General features: G+C 44.4%; 1 protein-coding gene across 2 annotated transcripts; it reads right to left on the reverse strand.

Moving 5' to 3' along the window:
• Positions 1-3,560: 3,560 nt before the first annotated feature.
• KCNE3 (potassium voltage-gated channel subfamily E regulatory subunit 3) lies at positions 3,561-13,935 on the reverse strand. 2 transcript variants are annotated; one of them, XM_039848039.1, is made up of 4 exons: positions 13,798-13,935; positions 12,542-12,624; positions 8,488-8,637; positions 3,561-5,456 (listed from the first exon to the last, which is right to left on the reverse strand). In XM_039848039.1, the coding sequence occupies exon 4, from the start codon at positions 5,418-5,420 to the stop codon at positions 5,121-5,123; it is 300 nt and encodes a 99-aa protein (XP_039703973.1). In that variant the 5' UTR covers positions 5,421-5,456; positions 8,488-8,637; positions 12,542-12,624; positions 13,798-13,935; the 3' UTR covers positions 3,561-5,120. The 2 variants fall into 2 exon arrangements, with proteins under 2 accessions (XP_039703973.1, XP_039703972.1); XM_039848038.1 differs by having other exon boundaries at positions 3,561-5,459.
• Positions 13,936-23,908: the final 9,973 nt, after the last annotated feature.

The raw sequence follows: 23,908 nt of genomic DNA on the forward strand, positions 1-23,908 counted from the left end.
GTTGACTCATTCCACCAATATTTATTAAGCATCCATTTTGTGCCAAGCCTTATCTTAGTTGCTGGAGGAATAGAGATGCATTAAACATGGTCCCTGCCTGCACCTTTGCACTGTTTCTAGGAAAGGGAAAAGACATGCCAAGAGAGTTATAAACAGGGCAGTAAGTTGAGTGAAAGTTGAGAAAGCAGCTCAAGGAGCCAGAGAGGGGTTCAATGTAAAGCTTCATAGAAACTGAAAATTTTATAAGTAGAAAAACTGAAGTGGGTGAAGTAATCCATGCCTGAAACAAGATAGGGACTGTGCCTGTCTTGTTTTCTTCAGTATTCTTAGAGCCAAACCTATTGCCTGACGTTTAGGTACTTACTAAATATTTGTTGAATGAATGAATGAGTAATAAATCAGGAGCAGAACTGTTAGCCCTCAGCTTTCCCACAGAGCTCTTTGGAGATGAATATAAATAATCTCCTGTTCCCAATTGAGGAAGATACACCAATGATTCACATTAGATCTTTTTCTAGAGATTAAAACTTCCTAATCTCTCAGCAAATTCTGTGGCTGGCCTCTTGCTTCCCTTTGTTCCCAATGTTAAGAGTCCAGGCTACAGAGACTCAGGGATCCTCACCCAAGAGGTGTGTCAATTAGTTTATTATTCACGTAAGCACTGTGACAATGCCTTGTCTTTTTTTTTTTTTGAGGCACCTTGGTTGGGATAGGAGCTGGGCAGGGATGAGATTCTGCCTACTCGATTCCTTAAGGGGAAAAGAGAGGCCAGTTACAATGGCTGCTGGGAGAAAGGATCTAATGTGACTCCCAAAACTCTAGTGGGCAGAATATGGGCTTTGAATTCAAGCAAGTTTGTGTTAAAATCTAGACAGCTCAACATATTAAGTGAATTAAACAAGCTATTTCACCTCTGAGCATCTGCTTCCTCATCTATAAAATGAGGATAAAATAATAATTACCTCAAGAGTTTTTAAAAAGGTGAAATAAGGTAACATGCAAATTCTCAGCACAGTGCCTGTCAGAGATTCCTTGCTCATCAAATATTAGTTTTTCTTCCATTTTCTTCTAGTTCACTACTGACTCTCCTGCTTCCAGGAGGTCATTCTCTGTCACAATTTAACCACTGCCACAGATGGGTTCTCTGATTTCATGCAGGTATATCATGTTCTTAGATTCTTAGTGGCACCTGGAAGAGGATTCTGTTTCCTGCACAAGGTTGGCTGAATACATTGCTTTGTCTATTTCCCCTTTGCCTGAACCAATGTCTTTGATATTACCATTTCAATGAGTACCAGAGGAGAAAAAAAAAAAATGAACAAAAGCGATACTCCCAGTTATATCTACAAGAGTCCAACCCCATCCCCCAGAAAACATGATCGAATCATAGTAGCAGCACTTCTTCCTTCTTGGCAGGCTATGCATTTTTTGTCCATGACCAGTCCTGGGGGAAGGTTGAGGAGGGTGGGGTGAAGACTGCTAGCTGTTCACCAATATCCATTTTTTCCTTCCATAGCCATAGAAATGTGGCTGAGACATGACTGCTCAAATAGGAGCCTCATTTGCCAGCGCCCCTTGTAGCCAGTTGTGACCACATTACTAAGCCCTCATCAATGGATATGAGCAGAAGGCTTGTATGTAGCTTTTGCCTTGCTTGTTGAAGGGTAAGTCTCTGGCCCTGGATAGCCACAAAAGGTGGTGCCAGTTCTGTGATGGAAATTGAGCTTTAGAGCCTTCCTGGGGAACCAGGCTGTTGCTAATCTCCAACCAAGACAACTTCCTTGTTTAGCTTTTCCCCACTGCTCTAGCCTGAACTAGCTCACAGGTACCACCCTTCTCCAGAGAATAGCCCTCAGCTGATGAGAAACTCCTTGCATCCCTCTTCTTGTTCCTGCTCCCCACCAGGGTGGCCCATAACCAATGACTGACTGATACAGAGGCATAAAAGGCCAGCCTCCTTGCCTCGAGGGCAAGTAATCCTGCTGTGTGGTTTATGCCCCTGCTGTGTGGTTTATGCCCGAGCTATGTACAATTCCCTGAGGATCAGGCCAGGGCTAGACATGACCTGAGACACCCTCGTTTGGCTCTTCCCCTTTCCTACCTACTTCACTCTCTCCCTTGCAGTTTTCTCTGAAAAATGCTTCCTCAGTTAATGCCTATCTCAGGCTCTGCTTCTAGGGAACCCAACTGCAGTCTACTGATGTCAATACTCTGCCATTATTTTCCCAAATCACTTTCCCATTCATTTCTGAAGAAAACAAGATAGGCACAGTCCCTATCTTGTATCAGATCCATGCTCTGGGCTGGGTGTGGTATGGTGCTGAAATTGGATGTAGGGTGCCAAAGATGAAGAATAAGTGAGCGCTATTGAAGTAATTCTAAGGAATACCTACTAAATGGGGTTGTTATGAAGGTTTTAAAAGCTAAATGACCAATGCCTGACATGTAGTAAATGCTCTTAAATATTAGGGCAGGGATTTCTTTGATCTTTTTTATTTACTTATGTATTCCACATGTGCCTAGATGAGGGCTTGGCACGTAGTAGGCATTCAATAAGTATCTGTTGAATGAGTGAATACTGAAGTTTGGCTTTGAGGGCTCGAGGTGGTGTGCTGGATCTGGCCAGCAGAGGGCATACCTAGTGCAGACAAATGAGCCTGTAGGCTGAAAGAAATCTTGGGATAGAACTTCCAGACGATTGGGGTGGGGTAGAGCTGCAGGGAAGGCTGAGGGGAGTACCTGCATCATAGAATATTAGAATGTTTACATTATACCACCTTAAAATCGTAGAATTTTATTTAGTCTGATCCTGGGTGGGTGTGAGATACACTGAGCCCCTACCTTGTGAATTCAAATAAGTAGTGCAAGCCTGCAGATCCCTGAACTCGCCCTGGTGTCTGCAGCTCCTCTTTTGAACTTGTGGACTACCCCATACTTCTCTCAGTAACTCTCCTCTTGGGTTTATGCTAATATACATTGTGTTTCTGTAACTTGCAAGCAAAAGAATGTGTGTTACTTTATTATTAAACCCTGCGAGTATAAGAACTGCGTGAAGGGGAGCCTCCTCCCTGGATGGGGACCCTGAAACCCTGAGTGGCCATACCAGGCTTGCTTCCTCGCTTCAGGAGAGTGATCTTGCCAACATTTCTGCCACCGAGCTTCCCTTGTTTTGTTCCCTTCATTCACTCTGGCCATTTTAGAGCTGTTCTATCTTTCAAAGCCCAGTTCAAATTCTACCTTTCTTGGACTCTAGTCTAGCTCTACTCAATCTCATTTCTCAAAACTCTTCAAGTATCCATCACCTGACCATTCATTCTTACACTTGATTACAGTCCATACATTAATTGGGATTTGGGGCCAGGTGGTGTCTCAAGTCCCATCCAGCTATAGACTTCTGAGTCTGTTGTCTTCTCATACATCACATCTTTTAAGCAGGTCTCTACCTTCTTCCTCAAGAAGACAGAAGGAAAGGCTTGAGTACACATGGGGCTTAGCACAGATTTTCAGGAAGTGAACATAACTAACTACTTATGGAAGCAAATGTGTTCTGTGAGCCTCCATTCAAGAAACAGATAGGCATTTATTTTTCTTTTTTCAAAGTGGAAGTAGCTCCCCCTACACCACTCATTATACAAGTAACATACTTGTGGTAAAATAAATCAAATACTACATAAAATTTTAAAGTAGAAAGGGAATATCACCCATAATCCTTCTCAAAGATAACTGCTATCCAAATATTCTTTTAGAGTTTTTGCTATACATGAATATGTATGTTTTAATAGGGCCTTCTGGAGATCCCATAAATAGAAATCAAACAAAACAGTGGGAGGTTCCAGCCTGGGATTTGTAGCTTGTAAAGTATTCACCCTCCACATTGCACATCTTAGAACCATTTGAAACTACTGATATTCAGCTGTTTTTGATCCATAAACACAGTGGTTTTATATGGTTCAACCTAATGATCACAAAGACGAGAATGTCAGAACAGGTACAACACTTAGAGACTTTCAAGTCTAATTATTTCACTGTGCTGAAGAGGGAATAAGTGACTGGCCAGTGCCACACACATTCGTGGTAGGCTCAGGGCTGGTTCTCTTTCCACTGAACCAGGTACCTGTCTTGCAGTTTCTTTTAACATGATAATCTTCTAGGTGTGGTAATAATCTTGTAGAAGCAGATTTCAACTTGGTATCTGAAAATTTCTCACAGAACTCAATCAAAATGGAAGAGGCCATGTTAGAGGTAGGGAAGTCCCCGTGACTGGAGATGTGGCTGGGAAGGGCATTGTGACAACTGTGACATAGCTGGAGAGGCAGATAAACCACAGAGCTATTGAGGCTTAACATTCAGGGCCCGGCACTTATATGACTCCTTTTTAAGGTTTTAGGAGGAGCCCTAACAATATGCTAACACGGTAATATGTTTTCATAATATTTGCAGACATGAGATAATTTTTAATATTTTTTCTTAAGAAGGGCTCCCAAGATTGTATAATTCTCAGGCCTGGATCCACTTCTGAATGGCACAGAGTTTTGAAAAGCACTGGGCAAAGAAACCTGAGTCCCTGGGTGCCAGTTTAGCCCAATGGGCAGAATGGCACTTGCCCTACTTCCCTCACAGGGGGTAAAATCGTATATGTTAAATGAGTAAAAAACAAATATAAATAAGTAACATTACTCAGATCTTCTGTCTGCGATATGGGATAATCATCACTGCTTCTCATTGTTGTTGAAGATAACACACAAAAAAGAGTATCTTCCTGTTTTCATTTCCCTCTGCTACGAGTTTCTTTTCTTCTTCTTCCAGCCCCTAGTCCCCATCCCTCAGTACTCCAGCCACTGGACCAGTCATTGGTTATTATCTTTTGCTACTTCTATATATTTGTTCGTAGGGCTCCCACTGTCTATAAAGTCTATCTTTGCTGGGGAAAAAAGTCCGTATCCACAAGGCCCAGGTCTGCCCCTCTCCTCCCAGCCCAAGGAAGACATCCCTTAGCACTGTTTCTTGTCGATTTACAGACAGGAACACTGAGACCTGACGTGATCTATGGCTGAGTTCTGGAGGCCCCAGAAGATAACCCTCAGGTATCTTGATCTTCAGCCATCCTGGGCCCCCTAGCATCAGATCATAGACACACGGTTCTTGATGTACACGTGGTAGGGGTCACTGCGCTTATCCACCTTGCGGGAGCGGGTGTATCCCAGGATGAGGCTGCCCACAGTAGCAGCAAATAGGAACATGACAAAGAGAATGTATATGTAGGAGTTGTCATCACGGCCGGGTCGGCTGGTTCGTCGCCCCTCAGTCAGGTTGTCTGGCCCTGGCCGGCAGAGCAAGTTGCTGTGAAGAGTGGCATTTAGAGCCTTCAGCACAGCGTGCAGGCTCTCATACCAGGTCTCAGTCCCATTGGTGGTCTCCATAGCAACAGGGATTGAAGTGGGGAAGAATTGGAGGATCTTCTGATGGAGACAGAAAAGAGAGAGATGGTTTCTGTTACCTGCAGCTTGGATGAACTCTTCACTTCTTCAGACCCCAGCTGAAATCCCAACATCACAGTTTACTTATCTGTCTTCCCCACTAGACTGAAAGCTCAATGAAGGCAGGGATTATGTCTGTTTTAACCACTGCCGTATATAAGCACTCGGGACAGCACTCAGCCAGTACTTGTAGAATGAAGCCTTCCTTTGCCATGTAACCCATGTTGATCTGTCCTTTCTTTGGATTCTATAAGCCACTGAGCTTTAGGCTAGAAAGACCTTAGGGATTACTTAATCTAACTCCTTTCATCTTACACACAGGGAAACTGAGGCCCAGAGAGAATAAGTGGCTTGACTATGATTCCAGAGAATGTTAGAGGTAGAGCCGGAACAGAGCCCCGCTCTTCAATGGCCAGCTCAGAGCTCCTGGACTTCCATGCCAACTCTTGGCAGGATTGTGTGGCACTGTCAGAAGACAGTCCTCAGAACTCTCCTTCAGCACAGTTCTTTTTTTATACTCCACAGACACCATTTAGGTTTGCGAATGGCTTAGGTTTTACCCTACCTGGAACAAAAGGCTGGGTCATTTGACCTCTGAAGCATCCTATGTCCCAAATACCCTTGAGTGTTCTTAGCTATCTGGGGGAAATTCTGTTGGAAAGGAGGTAGCTAGGGAAGCAGGGAGAGGCTGATAACCACTGCAAGTACTGGAGAAGGGAAAAGGGTTGGGCCTGAGTAAAAGGAGCACTCAGTCTGGTTTTAGGTTTACCTGCCCCAGAAAGAAAAGATACAGCACCTCAACTATCTTGCCTCCTGATGCAAAGTCCTGTGTACCTGGCATATAACAGGTGATGATGTTTTTCCCTCTTTTCAGAGATCCTTAGTCTATAATTTAGAAAAACATCCAAGGACAGCCTTGCATCTAGTCTCTAAAAAACATGTCCTTCCCTTTAAACAAGGCTCCGCACTCATTTCCTTCAGGAAGCCTTCACTGAGTGCACCCTAGCCTTTAATCATAGTCCACAAGCTTTATCACCGCAGCCTTGCCTTTGTCCCAACACTTACACGTAAGGCACTGTGTGGCTGTCCTATCGTTATTGATAAGGGTATTAGCAGACCACATGCTCCTGGTCAGCAGGGCTGTGCCTCTCTCCCAAGTCTAGGGGACTACCCTGAATTGGCTGGGAATTCTCCTTCTCTGGTGGTCTACTCTGAGCTGGATGGGTGTTCTCCTTTCCTCAATGGTCTCCAGTAAAGATGGCCACTTTAGGGACGTCTCTCCACAGTCCAAACACTCAGAGTTCACTGACTGGTTCCAAAACCCTCTCTTATCTAGATAGAGCTGTTAACCAACAGAAGTTAACAAACTTGGCTATTAGCCATAAGACCTCTTTCCCAGAAAAGATGACGGTTAGTTATGACCATGACAAATATTCGTGAACGACTCTATGAATGCAGAAGTTAGGAGGAGGAATCTAAATAATACAGCAATCACCCAGGACTGGCCCACATTTCATGCAAGGCCTTTGAGGCCCCCTCCTATCTAGCACTTGAACTACCTTGTCTGGATGGAGGAGGGAAAGAGAACAAGGGCTCACTGAGTTAAGATCCAGAAGGCAGAGGTTCTCCTCTACTACCCCACTTGCCAGGCAAGAAATTTGTTCCATCTTCTTCCCTCGTGTGAGCCAATGAAAAGCAGCAGCAGCACAATGAAATTAATGGCTCGACTAATCGTTCAATTAATGGCTCGGTCATCGTTTATGAAGGCCCACTCCTGGGCAGGCTCTGACCCAGTGCCTGCACTTGGGGGCAGATTGCCAGCATTTCTATAATGTAGGCGACAAGCCAGGGGCCACTGGGGCTTAGAGGAAGAAGGGGCGAATTTTTATCAGGGCTCAGAGAATATTCACAGTGATAGAGGCATTGCAGTTGAACCTTGAAGGGTTTTTAGGAAGTAGAAAAGGCAAGAAAAAGAAACAGATGAACAAAGGCATGACAACAAGAAAGCGCATAAGTGTTTAGAAGAATGGAAAGTAGCACAAAGAGGTTGGATTGTAAGATGTGTGGAAGGATAAGATAGGATGTGGGATGGAGACACTGTCCCCAACCAGATTATGAAAGGCTCTGAATGCTAGATGAAAGAGTTGGAACTTTACCCTGTAGTTGGGAAGAGCTATGCAACAGTATTTAAAAATGACACAAGGATCAGATCTGTGCTTGCAAAGGACACTAGCTGCTATGTGGACTGCATTGAGGGCAAGAATTAAAGAACAGAGCCCAGTAACAAGGGTATTATAATGGTTCAGGTGGAAGATACTGAATCTTGAGGTGGTGCCATGGGGATGCCAACGTGGAGGGCAAGGACAGATGTGAGATGTGAGAGGCATCTTGGGGAAGGAATGGCTAATACAAGGGTTGAGGGAGTCAGGGGCCTCAGACAGTTTTACAGGTAGACAACAGACAGATGTTGTAAGCATCTGGAGAAGCCCACTTTGAAGGAAATAAGTTTCTTGCCCCGTTCGGGCTCTAGTTTCCTCATCTATCAAAAAAGAATAACATCAGGAATTGTTGTTCAGTTTTGCAAGATGAAGAAGTTTTAGAAAACCACTGCATGGCAGTATGAGTACGGTTAACATTACTGAGTTGGCACTTAAAAAAGGTTAACATGGTAAATTTTATGTTTTGTGGAGTTTTTTTAACTACAACTAAAAAAAAAAATTATCATCCCTGTCCTGCTTCCCTCCAGGCTTGCTTGAGCATATATTTTTACTATGGTGAAGATTTTTAAAATATATTTTAATGAAAAACGTGTAAATGAAAACCTATTTTTCATTTTTGAGAAGTAAATATGTATACACGGGGCATACAACGAAGATGAAGTCTCCCTGTTCCTAGTGGCCCAGGGCTCTTTCCCAGAGCAGTCACTGTTACCGGTTTTCTTAGGTACCCTTTCAAAGGGGGTTTTAACTGATAGGGCAGAGGGAGGGCAGCCCCAGTCTAGAAGACTCACCAAATAGCAAGCCAATTCCCTGGCTCCGAATCGGCTTCAGGAATCTTCCTTTGGGCACCTTAATGCTTCTCAGCCCCTCAGCCTCTTCAGGATGTCTCTGGACACATCTGGGGTCTCAGTATTGACTTCGGGAGCTGGGAAGGTCCAGAGCTGGAAAGCAGGAGACAGGGCAGATACAGAAAAAACTTCAGAACCAGGGAGGATCGCCTAAGGCTGGGCCCCTAGAGTTGTGCAAGAGCCTTGCTTCCTCTCCTTTTCCTGCAGCAGCTGGGTCAGGCCAGCCTAGGGTTACAGTTACAGTTACAGGAACTGTGTACTGGCCAAGGGACATCTGATTGCTGTCCCTTGACTCCAGGCCCACAAGATCTCAACTGATGACTGCATGAGGAATCTCAGTTTAACATGTAGACTCCTGCTCAGGGACTAGCTAATAGTGTAGCCTACAACATTCCCTTTCCCAAGGGCACTGGTATCTTAGCAGGAGCCTCTGAAAGGCTGAAACGGCCTGAGATCAAGGGAATGATGTGAGTGGCAGAACGGCAGTTGGCAGTTGGGTTGATATTTTACATAGGAACAGTCGAAGTTCCCCATCACCTATTTGGATAGACTGGGTGCAAACATGGTCACAGCAATATCTGTAGCAGAGCTCATTGTAAAAATTAAAGAAAAATATGCATTGCCTGGCACTAGATACTCCACAGACATGGTGATGGTTTTATTTTTATAGAACAGAGGCTGGCAGGGCCTTCAGAGTCCATCTGGTCTAAACCTCCCTCATTTTATAATGAAAGAAATGGAAACTCCAGGAGCTGTCTTGGTTCAGCTGCTACTTGTGTGACTTTGGGCATGTGACTTCCTTTCTCTGGATTCCAGCTTCTGTCTGCATCTGTAAACTGAAGGGGTTTTACTGCATAATGTCCTAAGTCTCTCATTAGCTCTAACATCCCAAGAGGGTACAGATCACAAAACTACACTGTGAGATTATGGGAGACTGGATAGGTTGGTGGGACAGGTATTTGGGGGGCTTTCCAGAGCCCCCTTAAATCACAAGATAGAGCTGCAGACTTTTTCCTCACAAGTTAAGATTCTGAGCCCTGGGACTGAGTTACACTTAATATTCCAGCCTAGGTAAACTGAGAACTGAATCGGTTGACTTGTTCATTTTTTCTCTTAGCAGCTCACCTGCCAGGGCGATCTAACCTGGGGAGGAGACAGACTCTGTGCAGAGAGTGGAGGACAGTGTAGGGGACAGTGTGGGCTCTGAGGCAAGATTCAGTGAGAGGAGTAAAGGTTCATGAAACCTTATTCATCCCTCAGGCCCTCCTTCCAGGACCTCTCTGAATAGACCCAGAAGCTTATGGTTCTGTTGGGAGGAACAAAGAAGTCATAGTTACTTATCTTTAGGCGTTGGGTTGGGGTGGGAGTGAGGACCTGGGTACAGGGGCATCCTGTTGGGTCAGGGGAAGCAGAGTGTTGATAATGGGACAGTTTGGTTCTCCATGACCTGCCCCTGGGTCCCAAACTGGGGATTTGGCAGTTGGCAACATTGAGAATTTTGTTCCTCTTTCTGAGCCCCTTGGCTTCTCTCTTCAAGACAGCCACCAATTGTGACATTCATGGTGATGGGATAGACAGACCTTTTGCTCTAGAGAGTCCTTATCTTAAAATAGGAGATAGACCAGTTAGGAAGGAAGGTGAACAGTGACTGACTGACTAAGCTGAAGGAGATTTTAACGATCATTTAGAATGTAGATTCTAGGCCAACTCTTTTTTGTAGGTGGGGAAACTGAAGCTCAGGAAGGGAGAGTGACTCACCCAAAATGACAAGGCTAGTAAACAGCAGAGTTCGGATGAGAACCCAGGTCTGTGGGGGTGCCATTCAGGTGCTCTTTCCACTACCAGTGGGAGCATCCCCTGACATCTGAGCTGCATATCACACCAAACACAGCTTCTGGTGTCCTCGAGCATCCTCTCCTTTGACTCCAGGACTCTGCTTTTTTTTTGCACTCCAGATTCTCACTAATCTCAATTGAGGATCCAGTTAGGCGGGAAGGTGGTAAGTTTTGGAGGAGTTAACCTTCCTTTATGTTCTCCTCTCCCAGGGTCTTTTCTGCTCTAGATCTTCCCCTGATCCCCTAAACAAGCCAGGTGTACTCTCTTCTTCCACATTCTGCTGCCACTATTTTCTGCATATTAATAGGTTCTCCCTAAATGTTCTTGACTTGAACTTGCCTGGCCTCTAACTTGGGGATGGAGGTGTACAGCTGTGATCTGAAGAATGAACTGGGTATCTTAGTGAGATTTTCATTCAGGTTTCTCTGGGGAAAACTGGAACTCCACCATTGGTTCTTTGGTTTCCTCATCGCTCTGTTTCAGCTACTCTTTCAAATGAGTGTTTTAAGTGCCTGGAAATGTGGGAGAGAGAAGCAGGGCAGGGTGTCACATGAAGTGAGTAGGGGATATAAAGATAACTCCTGGGACTGCACAGTTTTGCCATGGGTCCCTCTGGAGGTCTTATCACCACCATGGACTGGGGAGCTAGTGGGTGGGAGAGGAACTGCAGGAATGGACCTTAATGTATGGTTGGAAAGAGACACAGGAATAGAATCTGAACAAGACGGGATCTTAATAATCATGTCATGGTGCAACCCACTCATTCAACCAGTGAGAAGATAGAGTCCCCCGCTCTCACCCTCCTGAGAGCAAATCATTTGCTCAAGGTTTCACAGTCTAGGAGGGGCAGAGCTAGGATCAGAAACAGGCATCCCATCCACAGATCTTTCCACTATAAGTTCTCTGTTGCCTGTGGGACGGTCTAACCTTCTGATTATCATTCCATACTCCTTTGGATGTGATCCTCCCTCTTACCACACTTTACCAGTTTTCCCCAGTGCCCTGTGCCCCATGGTTCTGAGCTATAGGCCATTCTCCAAACATTCCCTGCACTTGCACACCTCTTGCCTTTGCTCATGCTGTTTTCTTAGGCAAGAACACCCTTTCTCTTTTTATCTGCACGGTGAACTCTCATTCATCCTTCAAGACCCAGCTCCAATGTCATCACTCTAGATCCTCTTCTGAGAGACCCCCTTCCCCATTCTCCAGCCAGTTAGTCCCTGTTCCTAAAGTGCTTCACATAAAACCATATAAGAGCGGCATGCTGCACTGAAATTATGTGTATGTATCTATATAGATTTCAACAGATATAGATATATATGCTAAACTGTGCACTGTGAGATACGAGGGCAGGGACCTGTGCCTCATATATTTCTTTATTACTTTGGCCTGAACACATAGCAGGCACTAGAGAATAAATGAATCAATGCCTCTTATTATTAGACCATCCCCCTTCAGCACACACATACACATTCATGAAAACAGCTTATAGTTCTTAAACAATTTCAAGGGCAGGCCAAACAGATTCTATTTTGTCTGGGCAAGAGGGGGCTCGAAGAAAAGAAGCCATCTCAGTCAGATGGGGAAATGAGTCAGGGAAGGAGGAGTTCTAAGCCCAAACGTTCCCTGCACCTGAACCCCATTCAATCCAAAGGGCAAACATTCTTGGCCCCAAAACACTGGCAGTGGCTTTGCAACCCTCTTTCCTGTGTACCTACCCAGGGTGTGGCTAGGCATACCCACCCACTGCACATACACAGTCCAACTCCCAGTTACCCAGCCTGTGATCTTGCCTTTCAAGTGTTCCTTTCATGGTTCCAATCTTGGCTGTATGCTTGGCTATGTGACCTTGAGCACTGCACTTATTTCCTCTGAAACTCATCTATGAGATGGGGATAATTACCCCTAATTACCCCACATGGGAACTGGGGGAGACAATAAAAAGTAACGTGTTTCAGAAATTGCAAAGTATTATATAAACATGAGATAATTACTGGGCAGCCTGACCACCTTGTTTCCTTTTCTGTTTTGTTATCTACCTACCCACCCCAATATTACCAGGAACAACTTTTCCTATGTTCCCTCTCCCCACCCTTGGTTCTCCTACCTTCAGAAGAAGCCAAAGGTTCTTATTATTCTTCTTGATTCTGGACACCCTTACCTCCGTCAGAAGCCTTCCTTGTTTTGCGTCCTCTCTGATCAGCCCTGTAGTCTCTTTCCATTTGGGGATAACATTCTATAGTCCTGTAATTGACAGAGAACACACTAAGGTGGGAATCAAGAGACCTGCCCCTATTTTGTCAACATGTGTAGCCATGTGTTTTGGTTGTAAGATTCCATTCCAACCTCAGTAAGATTGTTTCTTGTTTTGCCTTCCTCTTAGTAGGTATCTTGAGCATCCACCCATTCAGTTTGTGGCTAGAAATGTGTTTTGAGAATTGTGGAGCGAGTAAAGATGAAGAAGGTTGTTGGTTATAATCTTAAGAAGTCAAAATCTGAAAGCACTTTCTATGGCTCCAGCATGGGTCTCCTCCATTTGGAGAGACAGAGCAGCTGGATGCCAGAGCTTACGCACTTACATGGTACCTTTGTAGGTGAAGTGGAGCCCTGGGCTAGGGTGTGGAGACTTGGTCCCAGGTATGACCCTGGGCAAGTCATCTCTCCCTGGGCCTCAGTTCCCACATATGCAAATTGGTGAGCAGTAGGTTGATGAGATGGGAGAAGATACTCTCCATGGGCTCTCACACAAGGGTCTAAATTCATCTACTTTCTAGACAAGAGACTTCCAGGTCTAAACCCCTTGGCCCTCATGGGCTAATTGAGTGCACGGGCGACAGGACCCGGAGACTCATTTTATGGGCGGTGATCCTGGAGAAGAAAGCACACGGCATGAAGGCGGTGGGCTACTGGCACAGATTTACAACCTGTAAACTAGAACCCAGATCTCCTGGTTCCCAGTTTAGACCTATGTTATTAGCAGCAGAAAATGCCTTTGGGAATCCCCAGGCTTTCCCCGGGCCAGCAGTGCATATAGGGAGAGGGGCTCAATGGTCAAGTCAACTCTCCAGATCAAGCCGCTCCGGCCAAGCCAGAAGCTGCGCTGGCTTCCAGAGTGCCATTTCTGCTTGGGCTCTCGCGACGGACCCACACGTGCTCGCTTGCATATCTGTGGATGTGGAAGGAGCTTTCGCGCCGCTCTCCACAAGCTCCCATGGTTTCCAGGCAGCGCGAGGCAGGAGCCCAGCTTCGAACTCCCACGTGCGGCCCCGGGATCCCCGCGTCTCCGTCCTGGGAAGTATCAGCTTTTTGTCTGAGCCGCCCCCACCTCGGGTCGGCGGTCTCGGGGGAGGCGAGAAGATCGCTCAATTCTACCCCCCGCGCCAGCTCAGCGGTCCAGACCCTGCGGGTGCGCTTTACCTGCCTCTCCGCAAGGCTCCGAGGGGCGCGGGTATGCTCGTCGGACACCGCGCGGTGTGCTGGAGGGGGCACTCGCACTGCGCCCTTCGCTCCGCAGACCACTCTGTATGTAACCCGCGCCCCCGAGGCTCTGCGCTCTGACCCGCACTTGGCTCGCTTTTCTCTTCCCTAGGGCGTCCGCTCTCCTGGCCCCGCCCGGCCCTCAGCACACCCCCTTCTCCCCAGGCTGGCTTCTGGCGCCTCCGCCCAGCTGCGTGGCCTCACCCGGCTGTAGGCTCGATCCTTCCGTCCCCTGCAGCGCCTGCTTCCTGGACCTGAGACTGAAAACCTCTCGCTTCTCTTCAGCTTGCCCAGCCTGAGGCCAGTCTCCAGAAAGCGAGGCTGAGTGTTGGGTGCTGGTGAAATCAAGGCTTTGCTCTTAACGGCTGCGTGGTGGTGGTGGACAAGTCACTGCTTCTCATGGAGCCTTGACTTCCTTGCTATAAAATAGGTACAATTCGTGTATGCATTCTTCACAGGGTATTGGTTTGGGTCAGATGAGATCTTAGAATACAAAACATTAAAGCCGGTTGGTCACTGGAGAAATAATCTGATTCTAACACAGAGGCCCAGTTTGGGGAAAGGACTTGCCTAGACTCACCAAGAAAGATAGTGACAGAGCTCAGACTCAGAATCCACTACACCACTCTCCTTCACCCCAATTGGTGTTTCCTCCCTCCAAATCTCAATAGTCCTTCACTTGCTCAGACAACTGGTGCCAGCACACCTCCAGAAAAGAGAAACAGCCAGGGGCAGCTGAAAATGAGGGCCAGGAGGCTGTAGTCAGGGGAGTGGACAGTGTCAGGGAAGGGCCCCTCAGGGACTCTGTAGGGAGTCCTTATCAGATTCCTCGTTACCAATCTATGGCCTTGGGATAATTAATAATAAACTGGCCAGCTCTTGCTCCCTTACAAAGATCCATTCCAGGACATTTGAGACACATACCCTCAATCACAGAATCGCAAATTATATCTAAGAAGTGCTATCATTTTTAAAAAACCTGCCACATAGAGGGAATTTGTACAAAATTGCTAACCTTCACCAAAACACATTACTTCCGTGTTATTTCTGTGGTTGCATATTTTGACCCAACTACTTTTTTTTTTTTTCAGTCTGCGTATCACCTCTCAGGGAAGTCATCCTAAGCCTGGGCATGCAGTCTCAAATTTCATTCTAAGACTCACCTTGGTACTCATTTTAGTAAAGTAGACTTTTGGGTTCAACTCCGGAGGTACTGATTCAGGAGAAATGTAGGCCAGAAATTAGCATGTTTTTTTCTTTTTTAAAAAAGATTCTCAAACAATGCTGATGCAAGTGGTTCTTGAGACCAGCCTTGAGGAGACTCTGTTAGGGTTCTTTCCCACATCCTGTTCAGGGCCTTATTTACTCTATAGGACTATTATTACAGTATCAAAAGTAACAATTTGCCCACCTTATCTACTAGATTGTGAATTCTTTGAAGTTAGGAATTATCTCTTATTCTAATGAAATTTTAGAATCATAGTCTTAGAATCACACGAACTTCTAGAGTTCTAGAATCATTTAGTGGTAGAATCTGAGTTGGAAGGAGTTACTTAGTCAAATTGCTTTCCCTAAGAATCCCCTATTTTTAAATGAAATTGTTCAGCTTCTCTTGCACACTCTCGTTATAAGAAACTAATTGCCTCTGAGGCAGCCCCGACTCTGATTGTTAGGCTGTCTTCACATTTTGACAAAAACTGCCTCCTATTGATTTTTAATCTTTGGTCTTTGTGCCCATTGGAGACATAAAGTATATGCCTAATCTTTGTTCCCTTTTTTAGTCCTTCTGAAACTTAAGGTTTATCCTCTACTTCCCCTTCTCTGGAGTGAGGCTGGGGCAGGAACCCTATTGCGGAAGGCAGCTGGTCAAGGGGCCATTGGAAAGTGGACTGTACTGCCTCATTTTCCCATTCTGTGTCTTGCAGGCTTGCTATTAGGCTAAGTTGACCCAATGTGTATAACCCGAGAACTGGGCCTAGCATGACTCATGTGCTTCATAAATGGCAGCTTCTATTATTAATAGATAAGGAAAAGAAGGATGAAACAGAATTCCTATTCCAGGGAGACCACAGTCCGAGAAGAACCTTCAAGGAATTCTCTAATCCAAAGAAGTTTGGGACCAGGCCCTGACCTTGGGACAGAGTGCGCAGGGGAGAGCAGTGGGCTGACTGGAGAGCTTAGGGGAAGACTCATCTAGAGATACACCTCCTTCTTTGCTTAAGTACTGACTTTTTGGTGAGGCCTTCCCTGACCATCCTATTTACAAATTCCCATCCCTCCCTTTTCTTGTCTTCCCTAACCTCCTTCCCAGTCATGTTTTTCAGTAACTTCTAATATCATCTGATACATTTAACTTATTAAAAAAAAAAAAACTTTTTGCTGTTGTTGGTCTTGCTGCATCCCTCAACTGAAGTTCACAGCTCCTGTCTGTCAGCCCAATCTCAGTGATCTCAGCTCTGGATTCCTGTAGCCACACCCCCTTTCTCTCCCTTTAAGGCCTGGGGCAAATAATACCCAAATGTTTCAAGCCCTAGGGTACTTCATGACCTCTTCTGGTTGCCATAATCCCTGCCCCTGAATAGAATCTCCTCAAACTACTGACATGAAATGACCATCTGCTTCCTGCTAGTCCTGGCTGATACAGAGGCCCATTCTGCTATAACCTCTTGCTCTTCCCTTGACCATAGCACTTACCATTCTGTGTTATAACTATCTATTCTATTTTTGACTCCACACCTGGAACATAAGCTCCTTGAGGGCATTAAGCCAACACTTAGCCTACACAGAGTAGCCCTTACTGAGAATTTGTTGAATGAATGAATGAATGAATGAATGAATATCATGAAAGGGAAGATCACTAGGAATTGTGTTATCAGGGAAAGCTTCGAAGAAAAGATAGACCAGAATACCTGGAAGGATAACAGGATGCTTTTTCAATCTCTAGACCAGACCTTTCCTCTGAGCACTAGACTCCTATATCTACCTACCTGACATCTCTGCTGAGATAATACATTGAGGCTGGAACTCTTGACTTCCTTCCCTGGCCCCCCTCAGTTTTCTCTGTAAATGGAACCATCATCCATCCAGTTCTCTTGTTTTCTTCATAGAACTCAACCCAGTCTTCTACCTATCTGTGTACTGATTTGGGGTCTGCCTTTTTCATTAGACTGTAAGCACTACGAGAATACAGACCAGGTGTCTCTTTTTACCATAGAATACCCAGGATGTAACCCAATATTTATCTAGAAGGTTGGAAGGTTGGGTGAGATGGTGTCTGCGAACAGTCTCAGAAGCTTGGGTCACCAGAGGGAAATACAATGTGAATCACAGAGGAAGTTTAACGATCACATCTAGTTATTTTTTCCATTACTCATCAGTGGCCTGAGTCTGCGCTTCTGTGATCTTGTCTTCTCTTGGCTTGTCAGTTGTGACCCTCAGGACGCTTTGTCTTCTCATTCTGTGCCTCAACTTCTCCTGCCTCTGCAGGAAGCTCAGAACAGTGAAAAGAGCACTGGAAGAGGTGGAGCAAGGGTGGGATGGTGTGATTGTCAGAAGACTGAAGATCTAGGTGGCTCTTCTCCCCCATCTCAGCCTCACACATACTGTGTCCTGGAAGCAAAGTGGCACAACAGTCCAGAACACGGCCTCTGGGGTCCCACAGAACTGGTTTTGAATCCTAGCCCTGCCACTTATTGGCTGTGAGAGCTTAACCTCTCTGAGTCTTAGTTTTATTATCTGTAGAATGAGGATAAAAAAAACTCTACATTTTATAGTAAGATATATGTAAAGTGCTTCACCTGGTACCTGGCACATAGCTAGTACTCCATAAAAAATAACTATTAATGAGGGTATGTGTGTTCATGTGGTTCATGGTGTGTAAATATGGATTTTTGAACCTTATGGTTTAAACAATAAGGGCTATGGGGATGTAGAAGAAAGTGGTGTCAGCAAAGATTAGGGTTTGCAGAGGAGGTAGGTGTTATCAGTCAGGAACCTTAGTTGCAACTCGAACTTACTTAAGTAGAAAAAGGAAATTATTGGCTCATGTAATTGCAAAATCTGGAGGCACTGGCTTCAGGCATGGCTGGATCCAGGAGCTCAGATTATGTATTGGGGAAGCTCTTTCTTTGCATTTTCATCCTCTACTTTTCTCACTATTGCTCCATTCTCAGGCAAGATCCCACTTTGTGGCCACCTAGAGTTCTATGCATATACTCTATCCTATCAGTAAAACCAGTAGAAAGAGCTTCTGTCCCCCACAATCCTCCCAACAGAAGTCCTGAGTCAGATTCTTATTCTTCTGAAACAAGCCCAGTGCCCATCCCTGCACCAATCATAGAAGTTAGGGAAAGAAGCTGGCAGGAGCAACATCTCTATTCAAACCACATAAACTTGTGTGAGAAAAATGGGTGAAGGACGTCAAAAGGTACAAACTTCCAGTTATAAAATAAATAAGTGATGAGATGTAACGCACAGTTTGGTGACTACAGTTAATAATACTGTATTACATATTTGAAAGTTGCTAAGAGACATCTTAAAAGTTCTCGTCACAAGAAAAAAATTTTTGTAACTATTTGTGGTGACAGATGTTAATTAGACTTACTGTGGTGATCATTTCGCAATATATACATATATCAAATTATTATGTCATATACCTGAAATTAATATTAATGTTTTATGTCAATTATAGCTCAATTAAAAAAAAAATAAACTTAAAGCAGGTGGGGTGGATTATAATTCACTAAGGAAAATTTGGATGCTATTATCAGAGTAGAGTGAATAGCTATACAGACTGAAACAAGTATCCTCTACAGGGGGCCTTGGAAAACAGCAGGTATGATTTGGGCAGACAGAGAGGAGAGAGGAAGGTACTCCAGAGATTTACTGCAGAGCAAATTGAGAAGAGGCAATAAATATGCTGTGAGCACAGCTTACAACTTTGAGGCAGAAGAAGCAGGTAAATTCTATGGAGTCTTAGAGAGAAGACCTGGGACCACGTGGGCTTGGGGAGGAGGGAGTCACAGGACCCAGATCTCTGCTCACTGGGAGTTTGGAACAGGCTGCTTTTAGTGGGAATGAGCGTCTCATCACTGGAGGTGTGCAAGCAGAGCTTCCTTGTCAGAGTGGCTATCAGGGAAGGCTTCTAGATGAGCTCTGAGATCCCTTGCATTCCCCAAATCTGAAATTCTATAGCCAGGAAATCAGCTCCTGATTCCCACCCCTTCTCTCACTTCTAAACTCTTCTCTAAGGGGAATGTTACATCCTTCTCATTAATTTGTTTATGAGGTGTCTGAAACATTCTGGATTCTTTTTCTGGCTTCTATAGCAAATGCGGGACCTTGAGGGAACCACTTATCCTCTCTAGGGCTGGTTCCTCCCTGCAGCACAGAAGGAAGTTAAATTGTCTGATTTCTGGAGCCCCTGCCGGCTCTGTCAAAGATTCCTGGGGAGGGACAGACACACCCAAATTCTCAAGCCAAAACCCACCAGGTGTGTTGGCTCTGCAGCATCTCACAAGCACCTTCACACTGGCTGTCTCATTTGATCCTTTCACTTGACCTGTAAAGAGTGGGAGTGGGAGTGTGTTTAATGCACAAGACTTTAGAGTCAGACTTGAGTTCAAACCTTGGGCCTGCCTCTAACTACTGAACTTGGGCAAATCTTAACCCAAGCCGGTTTCTGAAAATATGGTCAGTAATTCAACCTTGTGGATTTGTTATTTGCTGTGAAGGGTAAAGAATACATGTAAAGTGCTTAGAATAGTCCTGGGCCCTCATGAGTTGGGCTGGAGAAGGGTAAGTGTGGTGCAGTTGAGTTTAGTTGAATGAGAATAGCTCCTCACAAGCACCGAGCATTTCACAGGGCATTGCACCCCAGTCTAGCTTTTGACTGCAGATTAGGGCCTTGTGTCAGTCAGGGTTTTGGCTGGAAAGAGATGGCACCTCGAAACTGGGTAATTTGAAAAAAGTGTGAGAGAAGGTTTGGGAAACCAACAAAGAATAGTGTGGGTACACATGGCTAGCAGTGGTGGGGAGGGAAACTACTATGAGGCTGAGAGGGCGAGCCGAGGAAGGGGCTCCTGGAAGCAGGAGAGGCATTGGGTTAGTCATGAGTCAAGGCTGCTCCCAGGGGACATTAATCCCCCAGCACACCCCGCTTGACATATAGATGGACAGATCCCTTCCCTTACCTCCACATAAAGTCCTCAGTTAGCAGGTGCTGGTGCTGGCATGTGGAAATAGGCCTACAGCACTGAAATGGTATGATATTGTGATTTATAATAAGAAATATATATTTGTTCTTGTTCTGTTCCTGGCATAGAGCTCCTAAAAAAACTTTGGAATTCCTTAAGTGACAAAGGTGTCTTTTATTATCTTAAAGGGGTGACTTTTGTAAAGCACCTGAGGTTTGGTTGCCAGAGGAGTCAACCATGTGATTTGTTTCCAGGAAGGGTAGAGGGGCTGGCGGTTGAATCAGTCCCGTATGGCCAATGATTTAATCAGTCATGCCTATGCTCGAAGCCTCATTAAAAAACCAAAAGGACGGAGTTTGGAGACCTTCTGGGTTGATGAACATAAAGAGATTTGTGAAGAGTGGTGTGCTCAGAAAGAGCACAGAAGCTCTGTGCCCCTTTCAGCATACCTTGCCCAGTGCATCTCTTCCATCTGGCTGTTCCTGAGTTATATCCTCTTATAATAAACGGGCAATCTAGTAAATAAATTGGTTTCCTGAGTTCTGTGAGCTGCACTAGCAAATTAATTGAACCAGAGTAGAGGGTTGTGGGAACCTCCAATTTACAGCCAGTTGGTCAGAAGCACAGGTGACAACCTGGACTTGTGATTGGTGTCTGAAGTGGCGGCAGTCTTATAGAATGGAGCCCTTAACCTGTGTGATCTGACAATGTCTCCAGGTAGATAGTGTCAGAATTGAGTTAAATTGTAGGACACCGGTTAGTGTCCACAGAGAATTGGAGAATTGCTTGGTGGTTTAGAAAAACTCACACAAATTAGAAATGGGGAGGCCAGGGTGTGAGGAGCCCCTGAAGCACCTGCTATAGTCTGGAGCAAGGCAAGCATTCGAGTTCCCCGAATAGCTTCACGCCTTTGAGAATTGCATGCTTTTCCCTCTGCCTGGAACATGCTTTGTAGTCTTGCCTGTCTTCAAATTCCTTACTTATCCGTTGAGATTGTGGCTATCCGATATCTTGGCCTGCCCAGAATCCCTTCTTTTGGGAACAGAACCTCTCTCCTCCCTTTGGTGGACCACCTCTCCCTCCATTTCTCTCAGCCCATGTAATTTAGATACGGCTAAGCCCTACCTGATGGTTCCAGGAGTGCACAATGATTGGCTCAGAGTCCTTCCTGGGACTTAGGCTGACTGTATATGAAAGTAGGGGTGGCTAACGCCATGGAATCTAAGCATGGTACTACCAACAGCCATCTTGGGTACCACACAGGAGAGAGTGAAGCCAATTCTGAGGTAAGCAGAGCTAAAGGATGAAGGAAGAAAAATCAAGTCTTGTTGCCATTGTTTGAAGCCCTGGATCGCTCCGTGCCTGATGTCTATCTCCAGACTTTTTAGTTATGAGATCTAAGATATTCTCTTTTCATTTGAACTAGTTTTAGCTGGGTTTTCTCTTACTTATAATCCAGAATTCTAACAAATTCAAAGTCACTTTGAGCCTTTTCTGCCCTTCCTGTCTTAAGATTTATCACTTCTGCTTTCACATTCCCACAGTACCCTGCAAACTTCTGTCATGGTACTTGTAACAGTTTATTACAAATATTGTTTACAGATGTGTCTCCTCTGCCAATCTGTGAACTCTTTGAAGACAAGGACCAAGTCTGATCCATCTGTTTGTTCCAAGGGCCCAGCACAGGCTGATACACCTCACACTGGCCAGACTGCATGAGGCATGTTGTTATCCTCAGTTCCCAGCAAGACAGATTAAAGGGCACATTAGCCATTGGAGCCTTTTGAGATGAAGGCAGTGCTGTGGTGTCTGGAAGCCATGTTCTGTGAAGAACAGAAGAAGAATCAGGAAAGCTTAACTTGAAGAGACCACTACTGGGAGAGAATTCATTCGCTGACTCAATAGACTATTTCTGGGCACCTCCTCTATCCCAGGCCCTGGTCTGGGGCTGAGAGAGCCACAGATGATGGAGCTACAGTCCCTGTCTGGGGAGCTCACAGTCTGGATAGGGTCAGACATGGAAACAAGTAACTGCAATACAGTGTGGCCAGTGCCACACGAGGGGGAAGTAGGGCATGGCCAGGAGAAGCCTCTCAAAGAAGGCCTAGAAGGAGGGCAGAATTATGACAAAGCTGGGGACAGGTTTCAGTTTAGAATGAGGAATAACTTTCTAACAATCAGAATTATGCAAGAATAGAAAGCTGCTTGCTCCATATCTGGAGATGTGTGAGCAGGGCTGAGTTGATCACTTCACAGACTGGATATTGATATCTGTCAACAAAAGAGCCAATGTGGAGGCTGCAGGGAACTCCTCATAATAACACAGTTATTAAACCACTGCTTCCTCTTAAGTGCTAAGTACTGGGATACGTAGACAAAGAAAATTCCCTGGCTTAGAAAAGCTCACAGGTTAGGTAAATTGAAACAGTATAACACTATGGCCTTATATCAGTGTCTCTTGAATTCGAATAGTGTATAGACCTTTTTAAAAGAGAAAAATTATTGAGGTACTCAGTGCTGACAATCTAAATATGTTCAAATTTAAACACAGTATAAACTCCAATGCAACTGTAAAAGTATATCTTTTACAGAGATGATTTTTAATCAATACAAACTTTTATTGAATATGAACAAAAGTAAAAAACTAATAAAAGGCTAATAGCAATACTAATGCTACTGGTCGTAACAGATTCTTTTGCACTCAACCTGCCAGTTCCATAGAAGTATTCCAGCTAGTTAAATGGAGAAGGAATGATAGAATCAGAGTTTCACATTTTGCAAATCTCTAATAAAATAATGAATTTGGGGAATGGTCATCACACACACAAAAAAGAGGAAAACAAAGCTATTACATTCCTCTTGACGTAAGAACACACTATCACCAATGAATTAGACTTGCCAAAAAATCATACCTGAATTAGAGCAAGAGACAGAATCTACCTTTCAATCTTCAGGAAGTACATGAGAAAAAGACAAGAAAAAGATGGAGGGTGAACCTACAGATGAAAAGAGACTAAGGGACATTTATGAGACATATGAACCAAATGTAGTGTGTAGACCTTGTTTGTTTGGATCCTGATTTGAAAGCAACTGTAAACAAAGAAAAAAAGAAAAAATTGGAGAAATATGAATATTAATTGAATATTTTTTGATATCGAAAAAGTATTTTTATGTGTGATAATATTATGGTTATGTTTTTTTTTTTTAAGGAGTCCTTATCTTTTGGGAATATATACTGAAATATTTATGTATAAAGCAACATGGTATCTGTGATTTGCTTGACAATAATTCAGAGAAGAGGCAGGAAATGGATACCAATTGGTTTAAATAAACTAAGATCGGCCATGATTTGATGATTGTTTTAGCTGCATGATGGGTACATGGGAGTCCACTGTTGTATGATTAAAAGATTTTGTAATAAAAAAAAACTTTAAAAATGAAAAAAAATCTAAGATACTGAACAATAAAATTGAGTCATTTCCCTTGTAGATTGCTGATGGGAGTATAAGTTGGTATAACTTTTATGGAAAGCAATATGACTATCTATTAATATAAAAATGCACATATTCTTTGACTTAGAAAATCACTTCTAGAAATACAACCACTGTACTATGTGTCACAACATACACACACTGATATATGAATTCTCATTGCAGTCTTGTTTGTAAAAGATTAGTAATAACTTAATGTCCTCAGTAGGGTACTAGTGAAATGTTATGATAAATCCGCTGAATGGAATACTCTGTAGTCATTTTTTTTAATGAGGATGTTCTTTGTATACTAATCTGAAGCAATCTCCAACGTGCACTGCTGTGTGTATAGTATGCTACTACATGAAAAAAGAATGTAGGTAATCA

The sequence above is a fragment of the Pteropus medius genome, unplaced genomic scaffold (genome assembly GCF_902729225.1).
Source record: "Pteropus medius unplaced genomic scaffold, Ma_sr-lr_union100, whole genome shotgun sequence".
Classification (NCBI taxonomy): Eukaryota; Metazoa; Chordata; class Mammalia; order Chiroptera; family Pteropodidae; genus Pteropus; species Pteropus medius.